Source organism: Lupinus angustifolius, chromosome LG16 (genome assembly GCF_001865875.1).
Source record: "Lupinus angustifolius cultivar Tanjil chromosome LG16, LupAngTanjil_v1.0, whole genome shotgun sequence".
Taxonomy (NCBI): domain Eukaryota; kingdom Viridiplantae; phylum Streptophyta; class Magnoliopsida; order Fabales; family Fabaceae; genus Lupinus; species Lupinus angustifolius.
Window position 1 is genome coordinate 19,912,618 of NC_032024.1, and position 24,733 is coordinate 19,937,350.

The 24,733-nt window shown below is 32.8% G+C and overlaps 1 protein-coding gene across 1 annotated transcript; it reads left to right on the forward strand.

The window, feature by feature from the left end:
* On the forward strand, positions 231–1,631 carry LOC109329499 (LOB domain-containing protein 12-like). The gene is made up of 2 exons (XM_019563185.1): positions 231–502; positions 1,192–1,631. The coding sequence occupies exons 1-2, from the start codon at positions 347–349 to the stop codon at positions 1,555–1,557; spliced, it is 522 nt and encodes a 173-aa protein (XP_019418730.1). The 5' UTR covers positions 231–346; the 3' UTR covers positions 1,558–1,631.

The following is a 24,733-nucleotide window of genomic DNA, read 5'->3' on the forward strand; positions in this document are numbered from 1 at the left end:
ACTTGTAATTTACATTTCTAGCATATATTATTATATGTGATCGTTATGGAAGAAGTGCTTTCTAATTAACTCTTCTTAGTATATCAACCCAATAATATAATATTTATTATAATGTATTCATATTTTAGAAGTAGAACATGTGCATCTATCTATTCTATACACTAGTCAAGCAACTTTAAATCTCACCGGCCATTATAAATAGAAAATCTTAGGTTCAGTCTCTTGAACACCAAGCTTCATTGTGCTGCGTTTCATGCTCTTCATAAGCATTACCTATCAAAAGACAACAAAGTATAATCACAGTTTAATTTGTTGACTTTTCAGTATTCATTCTTCTTGATTACAAATGGGTGGTACCTCACCTTGTGCTTCTTGCAAATTATTGAGACGTCGTTGCACCAAGGAGTGTATTTTTGCTCCTTATTTTCCTTCTGATGATCCCCAAAAGTTTGCCATTGTTCACAAGGTTTTTGGTGCTAGCAATATAAGCAAAATGCTGCAGGTATCTCTACTTCTTCCTTACCTTCTTCTCTTTTGTCCATCAATTTTTCTATGTATACATCATATATGTGAAGAAATTTTTGTGTGGGTAAAATCTGATTATTACCTATACTTTAACACAGCCATAGTGGATTGGTCTAACTCTAAGCAAGTTGGACATAGATATTCATTCAATGCAAAAAAATAGGGGTTCAATTTCTGATAAATAATCCCATTTTCACAACCATTTTAGCTTATCAATATTTTTTTGTAATCTACATAAACCATGTTTACATGATAGCATCTGATTAATATGCTAGAACTGAACATAATATAATTATTATATTTTATATTTGATGTATTGTTTTTCAACAGAACAAAACTGAACCATGTGCAATATATGATCCTTTCTATTTTATTCTATCCCATTGATATGTCAATTGTTGATTGAAGATATTATTAGGCAGTAACTACATAAGAATTTCTTGATGTAGCACTTGCAGTTAAATTAATGGCTAGCTAGCATATTCCTCTATCAATTGCCTTGGCTGTGCAACAATATTTATATTTTTTTGGTACTATCATGTATCACCTCACCCTTAGAATAACAAATAATTTCTTTTGGGATGCATGACTTCCCTATCCAACAAATGTCGCTTCCAGTAATAATATTTATATTTACATATGTTACTCTTGTATATTTATATGTAGGAGCTTCCAGTTCATCAAAGAGCAGATGCTGTAGGAAGTTTAGTTTATGAAGCAAATGCAAGAGTGAGAGACCCAGTGTATGGATGTGTTGGAGCCATATCTTTCTTGCAGAGCCAAGTTTCACAATTGCAAATGCAACTTGCAGTGGCACAGGCAGAGATTCTATGCATCCAGATGCAGCAAGAGCCTACAACTTTACCTACACAGTTTGACCAAGATGACAAATCATTGCTCCTATCTTACAACAACAGTAGTAACTATGAAATGCTTCCACAGTATCTCACCTCCTTTGCTTCATCTTCTTCCTCATCTTCCAATGTATTCCAAGAATCTAATCCTCTTAAAAGAGAGTCCTTTTGGACTTAAATTTAATTATTACCAGTGTCCTCAATGAACTTCCACTGTTTTATTTAACTCATTTGGTAATGATGGTTTTGTTGAGTACTAAAATATGTGATGTTAGTGTTTTAAATTATAGTTTGTAATTGTAATTATGATTGAAATATTGTAATTTGTACTAAAATTGTGGCTAAATCAACCATATTTATTACTCAATTTTCCACAATTATTATAAAAGCAATACAACCCATGAGTAACCACAATTCAAAATAATGTTTCTTATAGACAATAAGCAACAGAAGATTATAGGTTTTATTTGGTGTCTCAATTCAATCAAAAAGTGATATTTTATTAATTTTCTTTTATAAAAATATAAATTAATATTTTTATATTATTTATTGGAATTTAACTGACTAGAGATATGAAGACATGTTTTTTTTAGGATATGTGATATTTGTAGCAATCAGATTTTAGCTTTCTAACACAATATACAACTTTTTTACTCTTTGTGCTATAAACCTGAAAATATCATAAAAAATTACAAACCTGGATGTACATATGACCTCTTTAAAATATGGCCTTGTTAAGTGCATGCATGTTATCTTAATCTAGATGCTGTTAGTGACAGACGTATACACATGGAAACTTGAAAAACGTAAGGGAATATATAATTTGATGATAGAAAAGGGGTAGAAAAAGAAAGAACAGAAACGAGCATAATCAGGATGTATGGGTCAAAATCCCACATGTGAAATTGGCGTACAGATGAAGGCTTAATTACAACGACTTTCTTTCTCTTTTATTAATTTAGTACTCTTTGTTCTCTAATCTTAGGGAAATGTACGTTGAACACTATTTAGCGTTCACATTGATTCTAGAGTGGTAATTGCTGTTTTTTAGTTATACCGTGGTCTTAAAACTAATATTCCTTACATAATTCTCTCATTCTCCCTACCATAAAAAAGGTCATATATAATTAATATAAAAGGTGGGCAAATTATCAACAAGATATTAGTCTAATATATATGGTCCATCTAGATCCCCTGAAATACTCAAATGTTAATAAATTAATTCATGTAAGCAATATTTATTGGAAGGGACAGTCACGTACCCTGAAGGGATTAGTTGCTTACCTATATAGTAAAGAAATATCATTGGTAATACCAAAAATAGTAACAAGATACTAAAGTGAATCATGTATTTCTATTCATTAGGTATTTTATTTTTTTGGGATAAACAAGGATGACAATGGGTACTTAGACCCATAGATACTCTCTGGTAAGACCCAGAACGGGTCGAGTTTGGGTCCGTACTTTTAGATCTGTAGGTAGTTGGGACTGAAGGTTTTGAAATCTTCTAATCAACGAGTCCAGTCTGGATAATGAGGTATCCAGACCAGTAATTCTTAAGTTTATATATGTGCATACACACCGTAACATAACTAAATGTATTTTCATCATAATTGTGATGTTATGTTGTTAAACAATGATATTATGTTTACTAATCTTAATTGTGATGTAATGTTAATTGATGGAGAGATCTTACAAATTGATATGTTTTATTGTATTATTTTAAATTATGTTTTTTTTAGTACTAAAATTTATATTTAAGTGATAATTTGAAGTTGTGTGCTTATACTTTAATTTATATTTTGTAATTGTTATTATCATTTTCTTCTTTTTTCGATTGTCTAAAATAACACACATGATTATAGGAAACATGTTACAATTATATAAGTATTTTACATTTTTTAATATTTTCTGAATTTATGGATACTCTTAGTCATAGACACGCTGGACACCCAAAGACCTATGGGTAGCAGACCCATACAAGTATCTGGGGTGGGTCCGAATCCCAAAATGACATAATGGGCTATTTGAATAGTACACTATCCGACCCATTCAGACCCATTGTTATCTTTAGGGACATACTATCAACTTGGGGTGAACATGACTCATTCCTACTCGCTCACCCAGTATAGTTTGATCATGATCGTGTTCGAATAAAGTTGGATCTCATCAAGTTTAGGGCCAGGTTCAGATTCCAAAATTAGACCTAGTCAATATTTAGGGTCAGGTAGGGGAGATGCATGACCTGGCCCGAACTGTCACATGGTCACTCACTCATCATGTTTGTGTGTCTCTATTCAATTATGTACAAAGTAATGACACATCTTTGGTCGAAAGTATTATTGATTCTCTAATTTTTCATGACATATACATGATTAACAATATATATATATATATGTATCATTTTATATGTCAAATTACATATTCATAATAATAAGTAATAATGAGAAAACTTTATCCAAAATATGTATGCATTAATTTAATCGGGTTTAGAGTCGGGTTTGGGTTCAAAGGTTGGTCTGATCGTCATTTAGGATCGGGTTACCTTGGTCTAGGGCCGAATCCAAGTTCTAAAAATGACATTGTCAATATTTAGGGTCGGGTAAGAACAAACCTGACCTTTACCCGACTCATGCTCACCCTGTTAACGTTTCCTCTAGAATTTGTAACATTAGCTTTAGATTTTATATTTATTTCTTCAACAAGTTAAAATCTAAGCATAATTGAAAGCTATTAAATTTCAAATGCAAACATTTGCCTATATAAAAGTATGCAAACACAGATAGGGATATTGAATTGTGTTTGTTAACTATTTTTCACAAACTATCCTTTTTTGAATGGATTGATTCTTTTGCAATTAATATAAATGAGAGAGATGACATAACAGTTGGCAAAAGTGAGCACATTCAATTTTAAGCCTACACAGTTAGTAGTAAACTAAAGCAATAAAGAGTTTAAGGGAAAAGAGAATTAAGTCATTAACACAATGACTTATATTAGTTCATTCAACTCAAGCTACATCCAATACTTTCAGAATCAAATGGAGGGTTTCCCTTTCATAACTAATCTACTATTTATCCAAATAGTACAAAGTGTTCTACTAACTCTGATCTTTAGGTGAACTTTGAGTATTCTTTTCTTTACTCCCAAGCCTCTTCACGATAATGTCCAAGAATGTTTTTTACAAAGTCTCTACAAGCTCAACAACTGTGTATTATTTATTTAGAGAACATCTATAGGCTCAAACCAAATATTTCATAGATGAAAGTGATGATCTAATTAACTCATTAATTAGGAATAGAGTGTTCGAAATTCCTGGTGAAATACCAATCTTAAGATCTTAAATCTCATGATTCTCACAATAATATAAAAAATGTGCAATGTTATACCTGAATCTATGTTCTCTGATCTACTCTTTGATACTCTTTGATACACCTTTTGGAGAGAGTTTTGGTATGATGACCTTCCTCAACCAAATCTTTAATTACTTTTGGGACCTTCATTTTCTCTCTGATGGGGAGAGGTTAAAATTGTTTGTGATTTGGTGTATTGAGGACCATAACTTTTCCTTATGTGTTAACTTATAGGATTCTCATTATCCCCGTGAAGAAGATACTGACTTTGGCTTGGTTTTGATGAAGACACCAACATCACCAAAAGGAAGAAAATGAAGAATACTTATGGAGACAAAGAAGACAAAGCTTCTAGACAAATTAGTCTAAGTAAATAGGTACTTCTATCCTATACTATTGATTATAAAATAGCAGTAATGCTCAAACTATTTTAAAAGAAAATCGAAACACTTCAAAATATTCAAAACAATTTTCAAAAATAGTGTGTAACGGGTTACTGCATCTAAGTAATAGGTTACGTGTATGAGAAAAGAGTTATCCAACTTAAAACTGATCAGAGTAATCCATTATTGTCTTTGAGTAACAGATTACCACTGTTAATGAAGTTGAGTAACCAATTACTCAACTTGTTGTAATCGATTACTCAAATTCGAAATTAAATGATCAGTGGACAGAACGTTTGGGTAATCGATTACCCACTTGATGTAATCGATTACTGAGTGTTGTTGCATCAGATTTCATATTTCAAATTGAAAGGTTTTCATCCCAAACGACATGTCTTCACTCCAATGCATTCCTACCTTTTGTATAGGCACAATGGGTGATTTGAAAGTCTATATAAAGGCATTGAATCTCACATACAAACACACACAACTCTATACAAATTTCAAAAGTTCTTACACACATTCTGAAATAATTTTCTGCACTTTTGGCCACAAGTTCTTAAACTTTCAAAGTTAATTTTTCTAAAGTTGCTTAAAGTGAAAGTGTTTCAAGTTTACCAACTTATAAAGAGCATTATTAATAAGTATACAAAATATTTGATTGGATTGCAAGTACATTACTTTCAAACTTGTAAAGGCAATTCCGTCATTGTTGAACATTCTTCATTGTTATTACAGAATACTTTCTTTCACAAGGGTGTGACAAGAAAGGGGATTAGAATCACTTGGAAAGGTGTTTTTCCAAAGGTGAATAAGGATTAGGGAGTGTAAGGTACATAGAGATCTCAGAGTGAGATATTATAATTGCAACTCATAATCTTTAGTGGAAAAATCTCTTGTCCTACAAGAGTACTGGACGTAGTCTTCGGTGGACAAGAAAGTGAACCAGTATAAAAATCCTTATGTATTCTTTTCTCGCTTATCTCTTTGATTTTTACTTGTTAATTTTCTACATATATTTTCCGCTGCACACTAACTCTTGATTTTGTAGAAAAAGTGGCCATAGTTTTAAGTCAACTAATTAACCCCCTTAGTTGCAATCTCATTCTTACAATTGACACCAGAGCTATTTTTGAGTAAAATATTCTCAAATCTGATCCTATATCAAAGATGGCCTCAAGATCATTCCTAGGAGAAGGTTCCAACATCAACCGCCCTCCAAGCTTTGTTGGAGAGTGCTATGACTTTTGGAAAATCAGAATGAGGATCTTCATATAATCTCAAGACTTGAACATATGGAATGCAATTGAAGAAAGACCATATGAACTATTCACTATAATCAACAGTGTAAGCATAGTAAAGCCCAAATCTTCATGGAATAATGAAGATAAAAAGAAGGTGCAATATGATCTCAAAGCAAAGAACATCTTCACATCATCACTTAGCATAGACGAGTTATTTAGAATATCAAACTACAAATCTGCCAAAGAAATGTGGGATACTCTAGAGACAACACATGAAGGAATAGAGGAGGTAAAGAGATTAAGACTCAACATGTTTCCTAAGAATACGAAATGTTTCGTATGAAACCTAGAGAGAAAATTCTAGATCTTCTAAAAAGGTTTACACATCTTACAAATCACCTTATCGCTATTGGTAAGGTACTATCAAACAATGATTTGAACTTGAAGGTTCTAAGATCACTCACCAGAACATGGCAACCTAAGGTAACGGCCATTTCTGAAAAGAAAAGTTTATCAAAAAATGTCTTTGGCTGCTTTGTTTGGTAAATTGCAGGAATGTGAATTAGAACTCAGCCAACTTGACCAACATGAAGAGCAAGAAAATAAAAAGAAGAATATTTCTCTCAAGGATAAAGTAGACAAATATGAATCATCAGAAGATGAATATGAGAAGGAAAAGATGGAATACATGAGTCTTCTTGTAAAGAAGTTCAGCAAGTTCCTTAAAAGGAACAAGAGTGGCAAAACTGGACAAATGAGGAAATTCACCAAGAACAATGACGCCTCCACTTCAAACCAAAATTTCACATGCTTCGAATGTGGCAAGCTTGACTATATGAAGATGGACTGTCCAAACTTGAAAAAGAACTCCTTCAAAGGGAAGAACGAAATGAGGACTCGACGGATAACTTATATTGCTTGGGAAGACAATTGTACTAGTTCCGCTTCTTAACAAGAAAATGAAGAACAAACACATTTTCCTTGACATACACCGAATACTTGTAAAATTAGAAAATATGGTGTACCCATAGGTCTTTTTAGATGGGTTGAGAAAGGTACTAACTATGTGGGACCCAAAGAATATTGGGTACATAATCAAACTTAAATTGTTTTGTAGGAAAATTTGAGAGCCGCCTGCAACTTATGGTACTTGGATATCGGCTGCTCAAAACACATGTCAGACGATAGAAACAAGTTCTCTATCCTCACTCCAAGAGACAAAGGCTATGTCACTTATGGTGATAATAACAAGGGAAAAATTCTTGGAGTTGATAGAATTGGCAAGCCACCCTCAACAACCATAGAAGGTGTATTATATGTTGAAGGGCTCAAGCACATACTCTTCTTGTTCAAATTTATGTAGATGATATTATTTTTGGTTCTACTAATGAGGTTTTGTGTAGTGATTTTGGCAAAATAATACAAGGAGAATTTGAAATGTCTATGATGGGGAAGTTAAATTACTTCCTTGGACTTCAAACCAAACAACTTGATAATGGCATTTTAGTATGTCAATCCAAGTATTGTAGAGATTTGCTAAAAATATTCGATATGGATGACTGCAAGCCAATAACTACTCCTATGGGATCTTGTACTTACATCGATATAGACGAAGCAGGAAATACATTGAAATACCAAAGTATCGAGGTATGATTGGATCTCTTTTATATTTAACTACCAGTAGACCTGATATCATGTTTAGTGTATGTACGTGTGCTCGCTATCAATCTAAACCAAAAGAATCACACTTGAATCATGAAATATCTTAAAGGCACAACTGACGTTGGATTATGTTATCCAAAAGGAAGTATATGTGATTTGGTTGGTTATTCGGATTCAGATTTTGCTGCATGTAAAACAGAGAGGAAAAGTACAAGTGATACTTGTCATATTTTAGGAAATGCTTTAGTCTCTTGGTCTTGCAAGAAACAAGCATGTGTTGTCCTAAGCACTGCTCAAGCTGAATATATAGCAGCAGGTAGTTGTTGTGCCCAAGTGTTGTGGCTTAAACAACAATTACGAGATTATGACTTAGACTTAGAATGCATTCCTCTAATATGTGACAATACTAGTGCTATAAACCTCACAAAGAATCCAATTATGCATTCTAGAACCAAACACATAGATATAAGGCATCACTTCCTTAGGGACCGTGTCCAAAACAAAGATGTGACTGTAGAATTCGTTGATACTCATAACCAACTAGTAGATATTTTCACTAAACCATTGACTAAAGAACATTTTTACAAAATTAGACAAGAATTAGGCATTCTTGATGAATCTTACCTATCTTAACATGATTATATGATTATATGTGTGCTTCATTACATTTATCTCATGCCTACTTGTACTTAAAAGTGTTTATTTATGTTTAAAATTTTCAATTTTTTGGTTAAAAATCATTTTCATAGTATAAATTTGCCTAAAAATAAGTTTTTCTAGGGTTAGTAATCGATTACACTGGAGAGTAACCGATTACAGAGTTGAACAGCGTGTTTCAGTAACTGATTACTCAACATGAGTAACCGATTACTCAATGCTTCTATTTGAAAATTTTAAATTTTTTAATTTGAGTAACCGATTACTCAAAAATGAGTAACTGATTTACTCTGTGCTGTTATATATGTATTTTTTCTACATTTTTCGAACTTTTTCAAACTCATCTTCATCAACTCGTGTTCTCTCTTGCTCAACCCTCTCAAACCCACAAATCTTCGTTTTTGATCCATTTTGGGTGATTTTTGTGTCTATTCATATCATCTTTTCAATTCTAAACACTTCTACACCATCATTTTTCGTGTTTAGTGGCCTAAATCAAAAACCCCCAAATCTCCAAAACCCAAAAGCCTAAAAGACTCAAAAATCTCAATCCATGACTTCCTCTTCTAGATCAAAGAAGCAACGCACAAATGTGACTCAAAGGAACCAAGGAACTTCATCTTTGGAATCCAACCCTCTGGATTTGACAAGACTTCTTGCTAATGATGAGCAACGTAAAGTCTTTGAGGAGCACTTTCATGGGCGAGTCATATTCACTCCAAAATACGGTAATGTAGGAAATTTTGAGTTTGAAAATTTTCCTTTTCCTTATCTTTTACGGCAACAAAATCTTTTTGACTTTTGTTGTGAAACTAATGTCATTTATCCTGAACTTGTTCGAGTATTTTACTATAACATGAACTTTCAGAAAAATCGTCTTACTTCCTATGTGAAAGGAAAAGACATTGTTTTGGATTTACAAACTTTTAGTTCATTGTTCTGTCACATACCCAATCAAGGTAGCATAACAGGTTTCGGCCTTGTATGTGAATGGGATAACTATGATCGAAAGGATCACTACCATTCTATGTGTAGAATTTCCAAAGAAGAAATAGAAATGCGTAAGCAACAAGGATTTGGTGAGACTATTAAAAATAGAGATATCCTATCTGCTGGACATATCAAACTTGAAGATCGCTTGCTTCATTATTTTATGAGCTATGTCATTTTACCAAAATTTTCAAACCATTCTCAAATTAGTGACATGGAACTCCAATTGATGTATGCTATGAAGTTTAACATCAAAATCAATTGGGCACAGATGATAATGAGACAATTATGGAATGTTCGAGGAACTCAAAGCCCCTTGCCCTATGCAATTTTCATAACCAATATTCTTGAACATTTCGGTCTTTCTACTAATGGTGAAACCAAGGTTGCTCTAAATCTTCGCAAAAGAAAGATTGATGTGGAAGTTATCCATAAAATGGGTTTCTCCATAGATCCTATTGATCGTCGCACCTATAAGCATCGATCTGATAGACCCAATGCATCTGTTGATCAACCAGAACCTACCAATCCTAACCCACATGAACCTCAACCTTCTGAGTTTCATGCTCAATCTTCCTCATCTGTTGTCATGCCTTCAAGTTAGATGATTATGGATGAGTTGATTTATCTTCGAGGCTACACCACTAACCGGATGGATGCCTTTGATACTCAGAATCAACAAATCCAGTTTGAACTTCATCGTCTCTCTTCTAAGCTGAGTAGCATGGACGTTGATGAAGACAACTATGAGCCTGAGTCTTAGATTGTGTCTAAGATTTCTATTTTGTTTTGATGCATATTACTGAACAATTTACTTCTGTTTTATGGTTGTAATCATTTTATATTGTCGGACAAAATTTGCTTTAAGTTGATTTTGTTAAACATCTATGTCTTATGATATGCATTGTGATGTTTATTTTATATCTTATGATTACTTTTATGTTTGTCATATACATATTGTATGTTGTATATATTATATATTATATATTGTGCTGGAAACTCTTGACTTTTCTACTTTTTGATGAAGTCAAAAATGGGAGAAAAGTTGGGAGAGTGTATTTTTTGTTTAAAACATTTCAGGCAAATGACTCCAAATGAAAGGGGAGCATACAAAATAGGGGGAGCATACTCAAGACAAGTCAAGAATATCACAAAGTATGCTGCTCTCAGAAACCTACACTGTTAAAGAAGATATTGGTTTGTTGTCATCATCAAAAAGAGGGAGATTGTGAAGAAGATCTTTGCTCCTGACTTTGGCTTGGTTTTGATGAAGACACCAACATCACCAAAAGGAAGAAAATGAAGAATACTTATGGAGACAAAGAAGACAAAGCTTCTAGACAAATTAGTCTAAGTAAATAGGTACTTCTATCCTATACTATTGATTATAAAATAGCAGTAATGCTCAAACTATTTTAAAAGAAAATCGAAACACTTCAAAATATTCAAAACAATTTTCAAAAATAGTGTGTAACGGGTTACTGCATCTAAGTAATAGGTTACGTGTATGAGAAAAGAGTTATCCAACTTAAACTGATAAGAGGAACCCATTACTGTCTTTGAGTAACAAATTACCAGTATTAATGAAGTTGAGTAACTGATAACTCAACTTTCTGTAATCGATTACTCTAATTTGAAATTAAATGATCAGTGGACAGAACGTTTGGGTAATTAATTACCCACTTGATGTAATCGATTACTGAGTGTTGTTGCATCATATTTCAGATTTCAAAATGAAAGGTTTTCATCCCAAACGAAATGTCTTCACTCCAATCCATTCCTACCTTTCGTAGAGGCACAATGCGTGATTGGAAATTCTATATAAAGGTATTGAATCTCACATACAAACACACACAACTCTCATACAAATTTCAAAAGCTCTTGCACACATTCTGAAATCATTTTATGCACTTTTGACAACAAGTTCTTAAACTTTCAAAGTTAATTTTTCTGAAGTTGCTTAAAGTGAAAGTGTTTCACGTTTTCCAACTTATAAAGAGCATTATTACTAAGTATACAAAATAGTTGATTGGATTGTATGTTACATTACTTTCAAACTTGTAAAGGCAATTCCGCCATTGTTGAACATTCTTCATTGTTAATTTTCTGCATATATTTTCCGTTGCACATTAACTATTGATTTTGCAGAAAAAATGGCCAGAACTTTAAGTCAACTAATTTACCCCTTCTTAGTTTCAATCTCATTGTTACAATCCCATATGGCCAATCGTTTGGGTATTCACTCATTAAGCCCATATCCGTTATGAGTTTTAGAAGTCTTTTCAATTGTCAATAATAAGATCATTTGTTTTGTAATCCCAAAATAAATTGCCGATATAATTGTATTAAATAAACCATCAACTTTATTATGCATAAAACTATATAGACTCTCACTGAACTACGGTATCCTAAGGAACAACTGCCATACGAGGAACATGCTCATAAAAGACTTTAGGTACCAAACCCTTAGTCAGTGGATCAACTAGCATAAAATTTGTCCTTATATGTTCTATGGAAATTTGTACATTTGAACACTTTGTTTAACAACCAGAAACATGATGTCAATAAATTTTGACTTTGTAGAACTCTTATTATTGTGGGAGTAAAGAACCGTAGACTTGTTGTAACAATAAATTCTCAGTGGTCTTTCAATACCATCGACCACACATAAGCCATTGACAAAATTCTGCAACCATATGCCATGGTCTAATGTTTCAAAACAAGCCATGAACTCTGCACCCATGATTGAAGGAGCTATAAGCGTCTATTTTGTAGACTTCCAAGAGATAGCACCTTCAGTCAATATAAACACATATCCAAAGGTGGATGTGTATTGTCTAGGCATCCACCAAAATCGGAGTCAGAGTACCCAATGATCTCTAAATTCTCAGACCTCCGAAAAGTTAGCATGTACTCCTTTGTTCTCTTCAAGTAACGCATAACACGTTTGACTGCCTTCCAATGATGCATTCCAGGATTACTCAAATATCTTCCTAAAACTCCCACGACAAACGCTATGTCGGGATGTGTGCAAACTTGAGCATACATTAGACTTCCTACTGCATATGCATAAGCAATCGTTTGCATCTTCTATCTTTCAAGGTCATTTTTGGGCACCGTTCGAGACTAAACTTGTCTCCCTTAGCTATATGATATCCCCTGGTTTATTGTCTTTCATGCCAAATCTATCAATGACTTTATCTATATAGTTTTCTTGTGACAACCTTAGGGTACCTTGAGAGCGATCTCTCAGTATCTGAATACCTAATACAAAAGAAGCTTCTCCAAGATCTTTCATTTTGAAATTCTTTGTTAGAAATCTCTTAGTCTCATGCAATAGTCATATATCACTGCTAGCAAGCAGTATATCATCGACATATAATACTAGAAATATAAATTTACTTCCACTGAATATGTGGTACACGCAATCTATGTTGCACATATACGGATACGTGTATCGGATACGATACGTATCCGATACGTCGACACGCATTTTTTCTAAAATGTAGGATACGATACGTTCATGGATACGCGTCTATCTTATCATAAAACGAATCTATATATCCTATATTTTATTCAAAATGAATCTATATATCCTATATTTTATTCAAAACGAATCTATATATCCTATATTTTATTCAAAACGAATCTATATATCCTATATTTTATTGAAAACGAATCTGATACGTGTCTTGATATTTATTTTTATTTTTTAATTTTTTTAATTTTTGGATACTCTATGGACACGTATCCTTCGCGAATCTGAGCGTATCTGTGTCGGACACCAACACGCGGGGGTATTTGGCGAATCCGTGCATCATAGCACGCAATCATCAACTTTATTTGCCTCAAAACTATAGGATGTAATAACTTGATGAAACTTGTGATTCCATTGACGAGAAGATTTTCTAAGGCCATAGATGAATTTCTTTAATTTGTATACTATTGACTTTGAGCCAATTGACACAAAGTTTTTTGGTTGCACCATATAGATCGTATCTTTAATGCACCATTTAGAAACGCAATCTTAACATCCATCTGATGTAACTCTAAATCAAAATGAGCTAGTAGTGCCAATATTATTCTAAAATAATCCTTCGAAGATACTAGAGAGAACATTTCTTTATAATCAATACCTTTTTTCTGAGTGTAGCCTTTAACAACTAGATGAGTTTTATATTTGTTAATATTACCCTTCGAATCCCTCTTGGTTTTAAATATCCATTTGCAACCAATAGGTTTCGCACATTCAGATAATTCAACAAGATCCCAAACGTCATTATCATGCATAAACTTCATCTCATCCTTCATGGCATCGACCCACTATAGAGAGTTAGAAATTTTCATGGCTTGATAGAAGTTCAATGAATTATCTTTTGTTAACCCGATGTAATACTCATGTTCTTGAAGAAATACAATATAATCATCAGAAGTTGCACTTTTTCTCTCTCTAGTGAATATCTTGAATGATACTTCTACTTCTTGAGGTTGTTGAATTTGATCTATAGGTACTTAAGGGAGAACCTTGGTGTTGTCTTGTTTTGGAATATTGTCAAGAACAATATTTGAACATTATCTTCTATTACCGAAGTTATTCCTGAATGGTAATAGGCACAAGAACTTGTTCACCATTAGTGATAGGTTCTTCCTCAAAGACAACATTTTTTATGTTCTCTTCCTTCCCAAAATCAACTTCCTCAAGAAATCTTGCATTTCCCGTCTCAAAAAAATCTTGAAGTGGGATCATAAAATTATAGCCCCAAGAGCATTTAGCATAACCAACAAAATAATAGCTATATGTTCTTGAGTTCATTTTTCTTTCATGCAGCCTATAAGGTTGCGTCTCAGTTGGACAACCCTAAATGTGCATGTGTTTTAAGATTGATATTTTATTAGTTCAAAGCTCATATGGGGTTTTGTTAACTACTTTATTTGGCACCTATTAAGAATTTAAAATATGGTCTTTAAAGCTTTCCCCAAAGAGACTCTAGTAAGGAAGAATGACTAATCATACCTATCACCATATCCTTAAGAGTTTGGTTTCGTCACTCAGCAACACCATTCATGCTAGGTTTGCCTGACATAGTGTATAGTGGAACAATTCCACAATCTCTTAGGAAAAGCGCAAATGGCCCTGGACGTTGTTCTCCTGATCCATCATATCTGCCATAGTATTTACCACCACGGTCAGATTTGACAACCTTAATTTTCTTTCCAAGTTGAAGTTCAACTTCAGCCTTGAAAGACTTGAAAACATTCAAGGATTGAGACTTCTCATGTATAAGATATAGGTAGTCGTACCTAGAAAAATCATCTATGAACTTAATAAAATAATGTTGCCCATTCCAAGAAGCCATAGAGAAATGACCTCATATATCCGTTTGTATTAGTTCTAAGCCATCTTTAGCTCTTTCAGCACCTAATTTCCTTTTGTTTGTTTGTTTTCCCTTTATGCACTCAACACAGACTTTAAAGTTTGATAAATCTAAAGGGTCAAGAATTTCATCTGACACAAGTCTTTAGATTCTTTGTTTAGATATATGGCCTAAACGCTTGTGCCATAAGGTAACTGAATTCTCTTTTAATTTTTGTTTTGTATCACATGAATTTGTTTGCAGTATTAGATTATTGGAACTAGATACATCAAGCATATATAGATTATTAATTAAAGAATCAAAACCAACAATATTTGAATTTTGATAGAGATTATCTTTATTATTACCAAAAGAACAAGAAAAACCAAATTTGTCTGAGCTGGAAATACTAATTAAATTCCGCCTAAAAGATGGTGCAACAAATGTCTCAAATAAATCCAAATGAAAATCAGTTCTTAAACATAATATAAATTTTCCCATAGCCTTAACTGCAATCCTTTTGCCATCGCCCACAAAGATGAATCTTTCATCATCATTTGGTTGTTGGCTCTACAGGCAATCCTACATAGTAATACTTATGTGAGTAGTACCACCAGAATCCACCCACCAAGTATCATTAGGTACAAAAGTTAAATTAATTTCAGAACAAACAAGAGTGAGAAATTTACCATTCTTAACACGCCATGGAGCATATTTAGGGCACTCTTTCTTAATGTGTTATTACCTCTTACAAAAGTAGTAGGTAAATTCCTCATCACTCTTCAATTTATTTTTCTGAGAAGGCCCTTTCGCAGCACCTGTATTACTCTTTCTTTTTCTATTTTGAGGGGTCATAGCCAAGTGAACACTTTCAGTCTTATCTCTTTGTAGCATCTCTTCCTCTTGCACATAGTGAAATATAAGCTCGTTGAGGGACCATTTGTCCTTCTGAGTGTTATAACTCACTTTGAATTGCCCAAAGTGTGCACGAAGAGATATCAAAACCAAGTGCACGAGCAAGTCATCAACAAGCTCTAACTAAAGTGACTTGAGTTTTGATGCGAGATTAGACATCTCCATAATATACTCCCTTATGTTTTGTTTGCCTTTATATTTCATGGAGATGAGTTTAGCCAAAAGGCTACTCGTCTCTGCCTTTTCATTTTTGGCCATGAATTGTTCTATTTCTTCAAGGAACTTCCTTGCACTTTGACCCTTAGAGATAGAGCCCCAAAACGCATCTGGAATAGAATGTTACATGATCATCAGACACATTCGGTTAGAGCGTTCTCAGTTCTCAATTTTAGTCTCATCAAGGTTTTCTGCAGTAGAAATGAGTTTCTCCACACGAAGTGCCACATCTAATTTCATACAGCCGAGAATAATTTTTACGACTTCCTTCTAGACCTAAAAGTTTGTCTCATTCAGCAATGAAATATTATTAATTTGAGCAGAAATATTTGTAGCATTGGTAAAAGACAGTGAATCAAAGAAAGTCATGTAATATATATAAAACAAGACATGTTCACATAATAGACGCATTTTAAGATACCTAACAGAACATCAATTTCTAGTCTTTGAACAGAGAAATTAATTCGTAAGCGATACTCTCAATATAATGATCAAATATTAACAATTAGTTCTGTCAAACAATAGTCTTTCTTTGGGCCAACTATTATTCACATGAAAATAAAAACTTTATAATTATTAGATATTTATCATCACATGTATGTTATTCTTTGGCCAAATTATGTCGTTCTTTAGGCCAAACACAAATCGCATAAATAATCTCATACTCATATGTATATTTTCAATTAATTTCCACGATAAATGTTACTTTGGCAACATATTGCATTAATTAATTCAAAATAATTATCAGACAAAAGAAAAACAATATGGATCCATTATAAAAAATATAATCTTAGAATTAAAACCTTCAAATTTGATATCTTTTATAATTAATAAATCTAATCCCATAATATAATTTCAAATCAATAAGTATATATTATATATATATATAATCCATAAAAATTAATTGTACCAGAAAACAAACAACATATATGTATATGAGTGCACAAAAAAATATAACTGCATAGTAAAACCAAGAATATATACATTATTATATATGTCCATTCATGCATATGATATATATAATATAATATAATATAATATAATATAATATAATATAATATAATATAATATGTACATATGACCAATTCAAAATAGTGAATTCAATAATAATACACACAATCATGTGATAGTGGATCAATTATAGATAATGATTTATATCAAAGAGACGATCATAATGAGGGGATTTGGATGAATTCATATGTTCTTCAAAACAAGGATAATACAAGTCTCAAATGATCAAAGAAAAGAAAAAGTAGATCACAACTGTGCTGATGAATATCTTTGTATAATTATATCTTAATTTTATTTGTTTATAATTTGTACTAATGAATGTCTTTGTAATTTTATCTTATTATCTCTGCCAAACATAATTGACATAATATTGTCTGTAATTTGTATTGTGTTGCATTAATATTAATATACACTTTTGGATATCTACAGTTGAGAATATATCTATGTATATAGAGGATATATCTAGTGAGAATGATCAACTTACCCTAAGAATAAGAAAAATAATTTTCAACCCTCAAATAAAATCAATGCCTAAGATTACATTACTAATTTTAATCATCATGTGCCTCTCTCTCCAAGTCGAGATAAATTTCACCATCATTCAAGTCCAAATGCACAACCAACTGAACATGTCACAATTCTGTTCTTCTCTTTTCATGCTTTTAGTATCTTCTTCATGCCTCGATTCCTGTTCTTCTCTCTCTGCTCTCATAATTTTAATACTATTTGGGCTATTGTTACCTCTATTTCTTCTTTATCTGTGAACATAAAGTAAGTTATAAATCTATTTTTTTCTCAAAGGTTCACCACCTTTAATCTTGTTGCCCTTTCTCATTTTCAGTTAATACCCCTAACTCCATGTACAATTGTGCATAACTGCATTGTTATGGTTTCCACTCATTTTATTAGTTGAAAAATTAATAAGTATTAAATTAAAAGTTTATATTTTAATAAAAGCGAAATTAAATCATTTCGAATAATTAATATGTGCACGAAGAATCAAAAATAAATATTTTGTTTATCACTTCCTTACAACCAGTTTTGGTTTTTCCACAAGTTTTCATCCCCATATTAATATTATCCATATTTTTTTTGGTTATTGATATTACCCATATTAATTATTGACTGAGTAAACGTTTGGAAGAACATTATCAATTTGATATGTAACGATGATATCAATGAGAAAGAGGAACAAGATTGATGGTGGTGAACATTTTATGGGGTAACAGGTTTTGTTACTTACTATTTTCATTGTTCAGAGGAAGAAAGAGAAAGAAGAAACAGAGATAACATAGCCAAACTGTGTTGATGTTTGTTATAAAGTCTCAATGAGCCCATAATTTTAAAAGGATATTCTAATCTTAACCATTAATTTTAATCTTAGGGTTGAAAATTATTCCTTCTGCTCTCACGTAAGTGGGTCATTCGTACTTAGTTCAAATTAGGTGTGACTTATGTAATCTTACACATATGTAATTAATAGAGCTCTATATAAGATTAATATAATGGACAATATGATTTGATGACGATGACTGTCTTGCTAGACGATAAGATAAAGTGAAGATATTGTAAGATATAAATTAGATTTAATCTCATTGGATTTGATAAATTATATTAGCAAAAATAAATCCAACATTTAATTATGCAAAGATTAGATTGAAAAATAAAAGATTGAATTCCTATTTCATATCACTTATAAATAGAGAGTAGGATAAAGAGATAATCCAGAATTATTCACAACAATTCATAACACATAGATAGAATAGAATTTAGCTTTAGTTATTTCTTCTTCTTTGCTATCTCTCAATATCTAAAGCTTAAGCTCTAACTATGGTTGAGTAGTTACTTTTGCTTCTAGGATAGGGCTATGCTCTTTGGAAATAAATAAATAAATGTTATTATTCTTTCTTCAATTAATTGTTAAGATTTAGTCATTATCGCTCCTCCTAAAATTTCAATGAAGATCCGCCACTGGCTACAAAACAATTTTTTAAAAATATAAGTAATAGGTTCAGTGAGTCCATGGTTTCACGACAACTACAATAGAAGCTGCCTCAACTAAACATGGATAAAAAGCTCCATCAATTTGATAGAAAGTCCAATGGATCATACTGCCTATAACTCTATAAGATAGTGTCACCTTCTAACTTGAATTTTAATGGAATAGATGAATTACTCAGATTTTTATGTAATTCATAGAGATAACTCACCTCGAAGAAACTATCTCCCTCATCTTATCTTCTACTCTATCTTATATTTTCTCTCTTTCTTATCTTATCTCTTTATCTTTATATTTTTAATTATATTTAATTTAAATTCCAATTTATTTATTTGTGTTTAAAATAATTAAATAAAAATTAATAAGAAGCAATTCTAGTCTATATGTGATCGATATTATTTTATTACTTACAATAAAAATACTACATTTATGATATTGCAAGTATCAATTGTTTGGCTTGACCAAATTTAATCATCACTTTATTCATAATGATGCCTTTCACGCTGCTCCTCTATGGATTTATTAAATATGATAGTTTCAAGTGGTCTATTTTGGCTGAAGATGACTTTATAACAAATTATGACTGATACTCCAATGTTTCCTTATTTCGATATTGTCTTTGATGACTCTAGTATTTTGGCTCATGATGACTTTACACAGGGTTGCTACAACCTTTACCATTATTTCAAAAAGTGTGGGAAGATATTTCAATGATCTTTATGACTTCATTACCATCTTCTTGTGGGAACACTGTCATATCGATAATATTGAATTTTATAATCAAATATTATCATTTCATTGTTGTTCAAACCAATTTTAAAGTGGTTCAATTTGTGGGACGTTTTGCCACAGAGATCTATCAATTGCATGGGATTCACTAATCATCTCAGAGCTAGATAAATTATTCCCTAGCACTTTTCGGAAGAATGTTTTCTGTCTACTAGAAACCAAACTTCATTTTAACTAAGCTTATTGCCATGAACCTGATGACCAAATAGAAGCAGTGAACTTGGAAGCCTACCTTAGATGTTTTACCAATGAACAACTCTAGTATTGGTTCCAAATCTTATGAATAGAATAATTCTAGAAAAACACTTCAAAGCACTCATCCAAAAATATGCCACCATTCCAAGCCCTCTATGGTCGAATTCCTCAATCAATTAAAGATTATATTCCTGGTCATGCCTCGGAAATGGGCATGGACATCTTTCTTCAAGAGAGATTGTTGTTAATACAACACCTCAATAATAATTTTTATAGAGCCAAACAAAGAATGATAGAACAAAGAGATAAACATACAAAAATCATACCTTTGATATGAATGCTTGGGTTTGATTGAAACTGATAGTATTAGAGAAATGTGAAGATTTTGTTGATGAAAATAGAATTTTGAAATTGTTAGAAGTTAATATATTTAACAATGTATTAACACTTGATGGATAGGAGGTTTTTATGTTACAACACTTCAACTGATCTTCCTCCCTATTTATAGCCTAAGTTTCACAGCCTCATCTCAATTTTTTTAACATTATAGTATATTCTAGGTAATTCATGCTACCAATATACATTACTTTTCTACTAGATTTTATTGATGATTACTTAGTATATTATACATAATTCATGCTACCAATACACATTGGTTTTCTACTAGTTTCTTCTAAACTCCATAAGCTTCAAGAAAAATGGGCAGCAATCATATATATTTTAACACTCCTCTTTGATGCACATTTTTACGACTCCTAGCATTGATCTTAGAATCTTAGTTGTTCAAACTTCGGTCTTGGTAATGCCTTAGTGAATATGTTTGCAATTTGATCTTCGGTCTTGCAATACTCGAGCCTTATTTCTTTATTCTTACTTGCTTCTCTGACAACATGGTATTTAATTGCGATATGTTTCGTCCTATTATGATGAACTGAATTCTTTGCTATCGCTATCGCCGATTTGTTGTCACAATATATTATCGTAGGCTTTGTCTCTTGATCTCCCATATAATTGAGTATTCGTCTAAGCCATATAGCTTGGTTGGTCGCCTCTGCAGCTGCTACGTACTCAGCTTCTGCTGTTGATTGTGCAATGATCGCTAGCTTCTTAGATGTCCAAGAGAATATTCCTAATCCAAGTGAAATGGCATAACCTGATGTGTTCTTCATGTCATCTATCGAACCTGCCCAATCATTGTCAGTGTAGTCGTGCAATGTTGAGTTGGTGTTGGTCTTGTACCATATACCAAACTCTTTTGTTCCTTGTAAAGTATCTAAGAATTCTTTTTCCAATCCCAAAGTGAATTTGACTTGGGCTTTGCATGAATCTTGATAGAAGACTTCTAGTCTTGTGATTGAGAGATATTGAAGACTCCCGATCAAACTCATGTAGAGAGATGTATCTGCCTGTGGAGATCCATCGTCCTTTTGTAGCTTCTCATTAGTCACGAGCGGAGTAGCAACAAGTTTGCATTCACACATCTTAAACTTCTATAGTTGCTCTTATGTGTATTTCTTCTGTGAGATGAATATACATTCTTTTCTTTGATTTACCTCAATTCTGAGGAATTAGTGCATTAAGCCTAAGTCTGTCATCTTGAATGTCTTCATCATGTCTTCTTTGAACTTTATTATCATCTTTATATTGTTTCCAGTGTAAATAAGATCATCTACATATAAGGAAACTATTAAAGTATCATATTGACCTTGAGTCTTAATGTATAGTGTAGGCTCACTCTTACTCCTCATGAATCTTTTATCGATAAAGTACTGGTCAATTCTACTGTACCATGCTTGAGGAGATTTCTTCAAGTCATATAGAGAAGCCTTCTTCAATCGTAGTACTTTGCTTTCGTTGCCATCGCTCATGAACCCTTGTGGGTGCTCCACATAAATCTCTTCTTGAAGTACTCCATTGAGGAATATAGAGTTGACAGCTAGTTGGTAAATGCTCCATCCTCTTTCTGCTGGAAGAGCTATTAGAGCTCTTATAGTATCTAGATGAGCAACTGGTGTAAATGTCTCATTATAGTCGATTCCTTGTTGTTGAGAGTAGCCATTGGCTACTAGTCTCGCCTTGTGTTTTTGTATAGTTCCATCAGGATTGAGCTTTATTTTATATACCTATTTTACTCCAATAATGTCTTTATCTTTTGGACAATCTACTAGCTCCCACTTGTTGTTTTTCTCGATCATCTTTATCTCTTCTTCTATTGCCTTGACCCATACTTCTTGCCATATTGCTTCTTCAAAGCTTCCAGGTTCAACTATGACCAAGTTGCATATCTCATTTATATCTACCAAATATTTTACTTGTCTCAGAGAAGATTGTGGTGAAGATTGTTCATGTGGGAGTGTGTTGGTTTACCTGGATCTTCTGTTGTTTCTTCTACTTCCCTTATTACTTGTGGTTGCTATGTTGGTATGGAGATGTTGTGTCTCTCAATCTTGCCTTCATTCCAGTTCCAAGCAGCACTTTCATCAACTTCAACATCTCGACTGATGATAAGTTTCTTTGTTACTAGATTGTATATCCGATATCTTTTGACTGTATGCTATATCCCAAGAAGATGCCTCTTATTTTCTTGTCTTCTAGTTTGTGTCTCTTTTCTTTTGGGACATGTACATAACAGATAGATCCAAAGACTCATAAATATTTAGTTGATGGCTTTCTACCACTCCAAGCTTCTACAGGAGTTTTACCTTTGATTGCCTTTGTTGGACATTGTTCATTATGTAGACAACTATGTAAACTACTTTGGTCCAAAAGGTGTTTGGCAGACCTTTCTCCATGAGCATCGATCTAGCCATCTCCATAGTCGTGCAATTTTTCCTTTCAAACACCCCATTTTGTTGTTGAGTGTAAGCGCCTGTGAGTTGATGCTCTATGTCTCCATCCTCACAAAATTTATCAAACTTGCGAGAGTTGTACTCTTTGTCACGATCACTTATGGGTACTTATGTCTTCTTGAATACTCCAAAGAGTTCTGATTTTTCTTTTATAAAGTAGACCCATGTCATTCTACAGAAGTCGTCAATCAAAGGGATGAAGTACTTGTTGTTAGTGAATGACGGTGTTATCATTGGTCCACAAACATCAATGTGGATAAGCTCCCACAAGTGTTTTCTCTACAGACTTTCCCACTTGAAAGGGGTAGTCTGTGTTACTTCCCAACTAGACATCCTTCACATGCTCCTTCATTATCTTGGATGTATGGAAGATCTCTCATCATTCTTTTATGGTATAATAGCTTTAAAACTTTATTGTTAAGATAGTCAAATCTTTGATGCCATAGCCATGATTCATCAACTTTCCCCTTCATGGCAATGTTAGTAGCATATTTCCAAGTTATTGGAAAACTTCTATTTCCTTTCTCCATTTTAACTTGGGCTATCTCAAGTTTTCTATCGTTGTCATATATTGCATGTATTTCCCTCAAAGTAGAGAGATTGACCTTTCTCCATCATTTGGCCAATAATCAATAGATTTTCTTTAAGGTTAGGAACTAGTGAGACATCTTTGATAAGTTCCATACCTAACTGTGTCTCCATCATGACAGTGCCTTTGCCTTTGGACTCCACCACAATTCCCTTACCCAATCGAACTTGCACATTGACGAACTCATTAATGTCTCTGAAAATGCTCTCGTTCTTAGCCATGTGGTTACTACAACCACAATCCAAGTACCAGTTTTCTTCTTTGTCACGAGTAGAGGCTTGGTTGACATAGAATAGTTGTTGGTCATGTTGACATTCTTTAGTGAAATTGGTCTGATGATTATTTTTGCTACAATAACATTGGCATTGTATCTTTCCTCGATAACGGCGATAGTTTTCTAAATGGCCTGGCTTCTTGTAGGTGCCGCATGGAGGATATTTGATTTGATTGTTTCTAGTGAAATTTTTATAGTTCTCCTTGCTTCTAAAGATCTCTTTAGAATTCTCTTTTTTTCTAGAATGTTTCGCATCATTATTATTTCTTCTTTCATATTCTTTATTATGAGACCTTAGTTTGAGCTTTGATTGAAAGGCATTTTCTAATGAACCTTCATCATGCCTACTCAATCTTTGCTCATAAGCTTCTAGAGAGCCCATTAGTTCTGTCACTGATAAAGTAGACAGATCTTTGATTTGCTCAATTATAGTAATTATTGAGTCATATTTTTGGGGAATAGAATTGTAATTTTTTTAATAATTCTTTTGTCAATAATATTTTCCCCTTATGCTTTCATTTGATTGACTATTTCTTTTACTTTAGAATAATAGTCTTTTATTGTCTCATACTCTCTCATCTTCAGTAATTCAAACTCACGCCTAAGAGTTTGAAGTTTTATGGTGTGTACCTTGTCACTACCATAAAACTCCTCCTTTAGTGTATCTCATGCTTCTTTGGCACTTGTAGCTCCCATTATTCTTGGAAAGATAGTCTCTGTCAAGGCTTGTTGTAAAATAAATAACGCTTTTGTATCTTTTTGCACATTCTCCTTCAACTTCTTTTTCTGAGCCACAGTAAGAGTTGAAGTACTCTCTGGAGTAGTGAATCTTTCTTCTATATTGTCCCATAAATCTTGGGATTGGAAGACAATA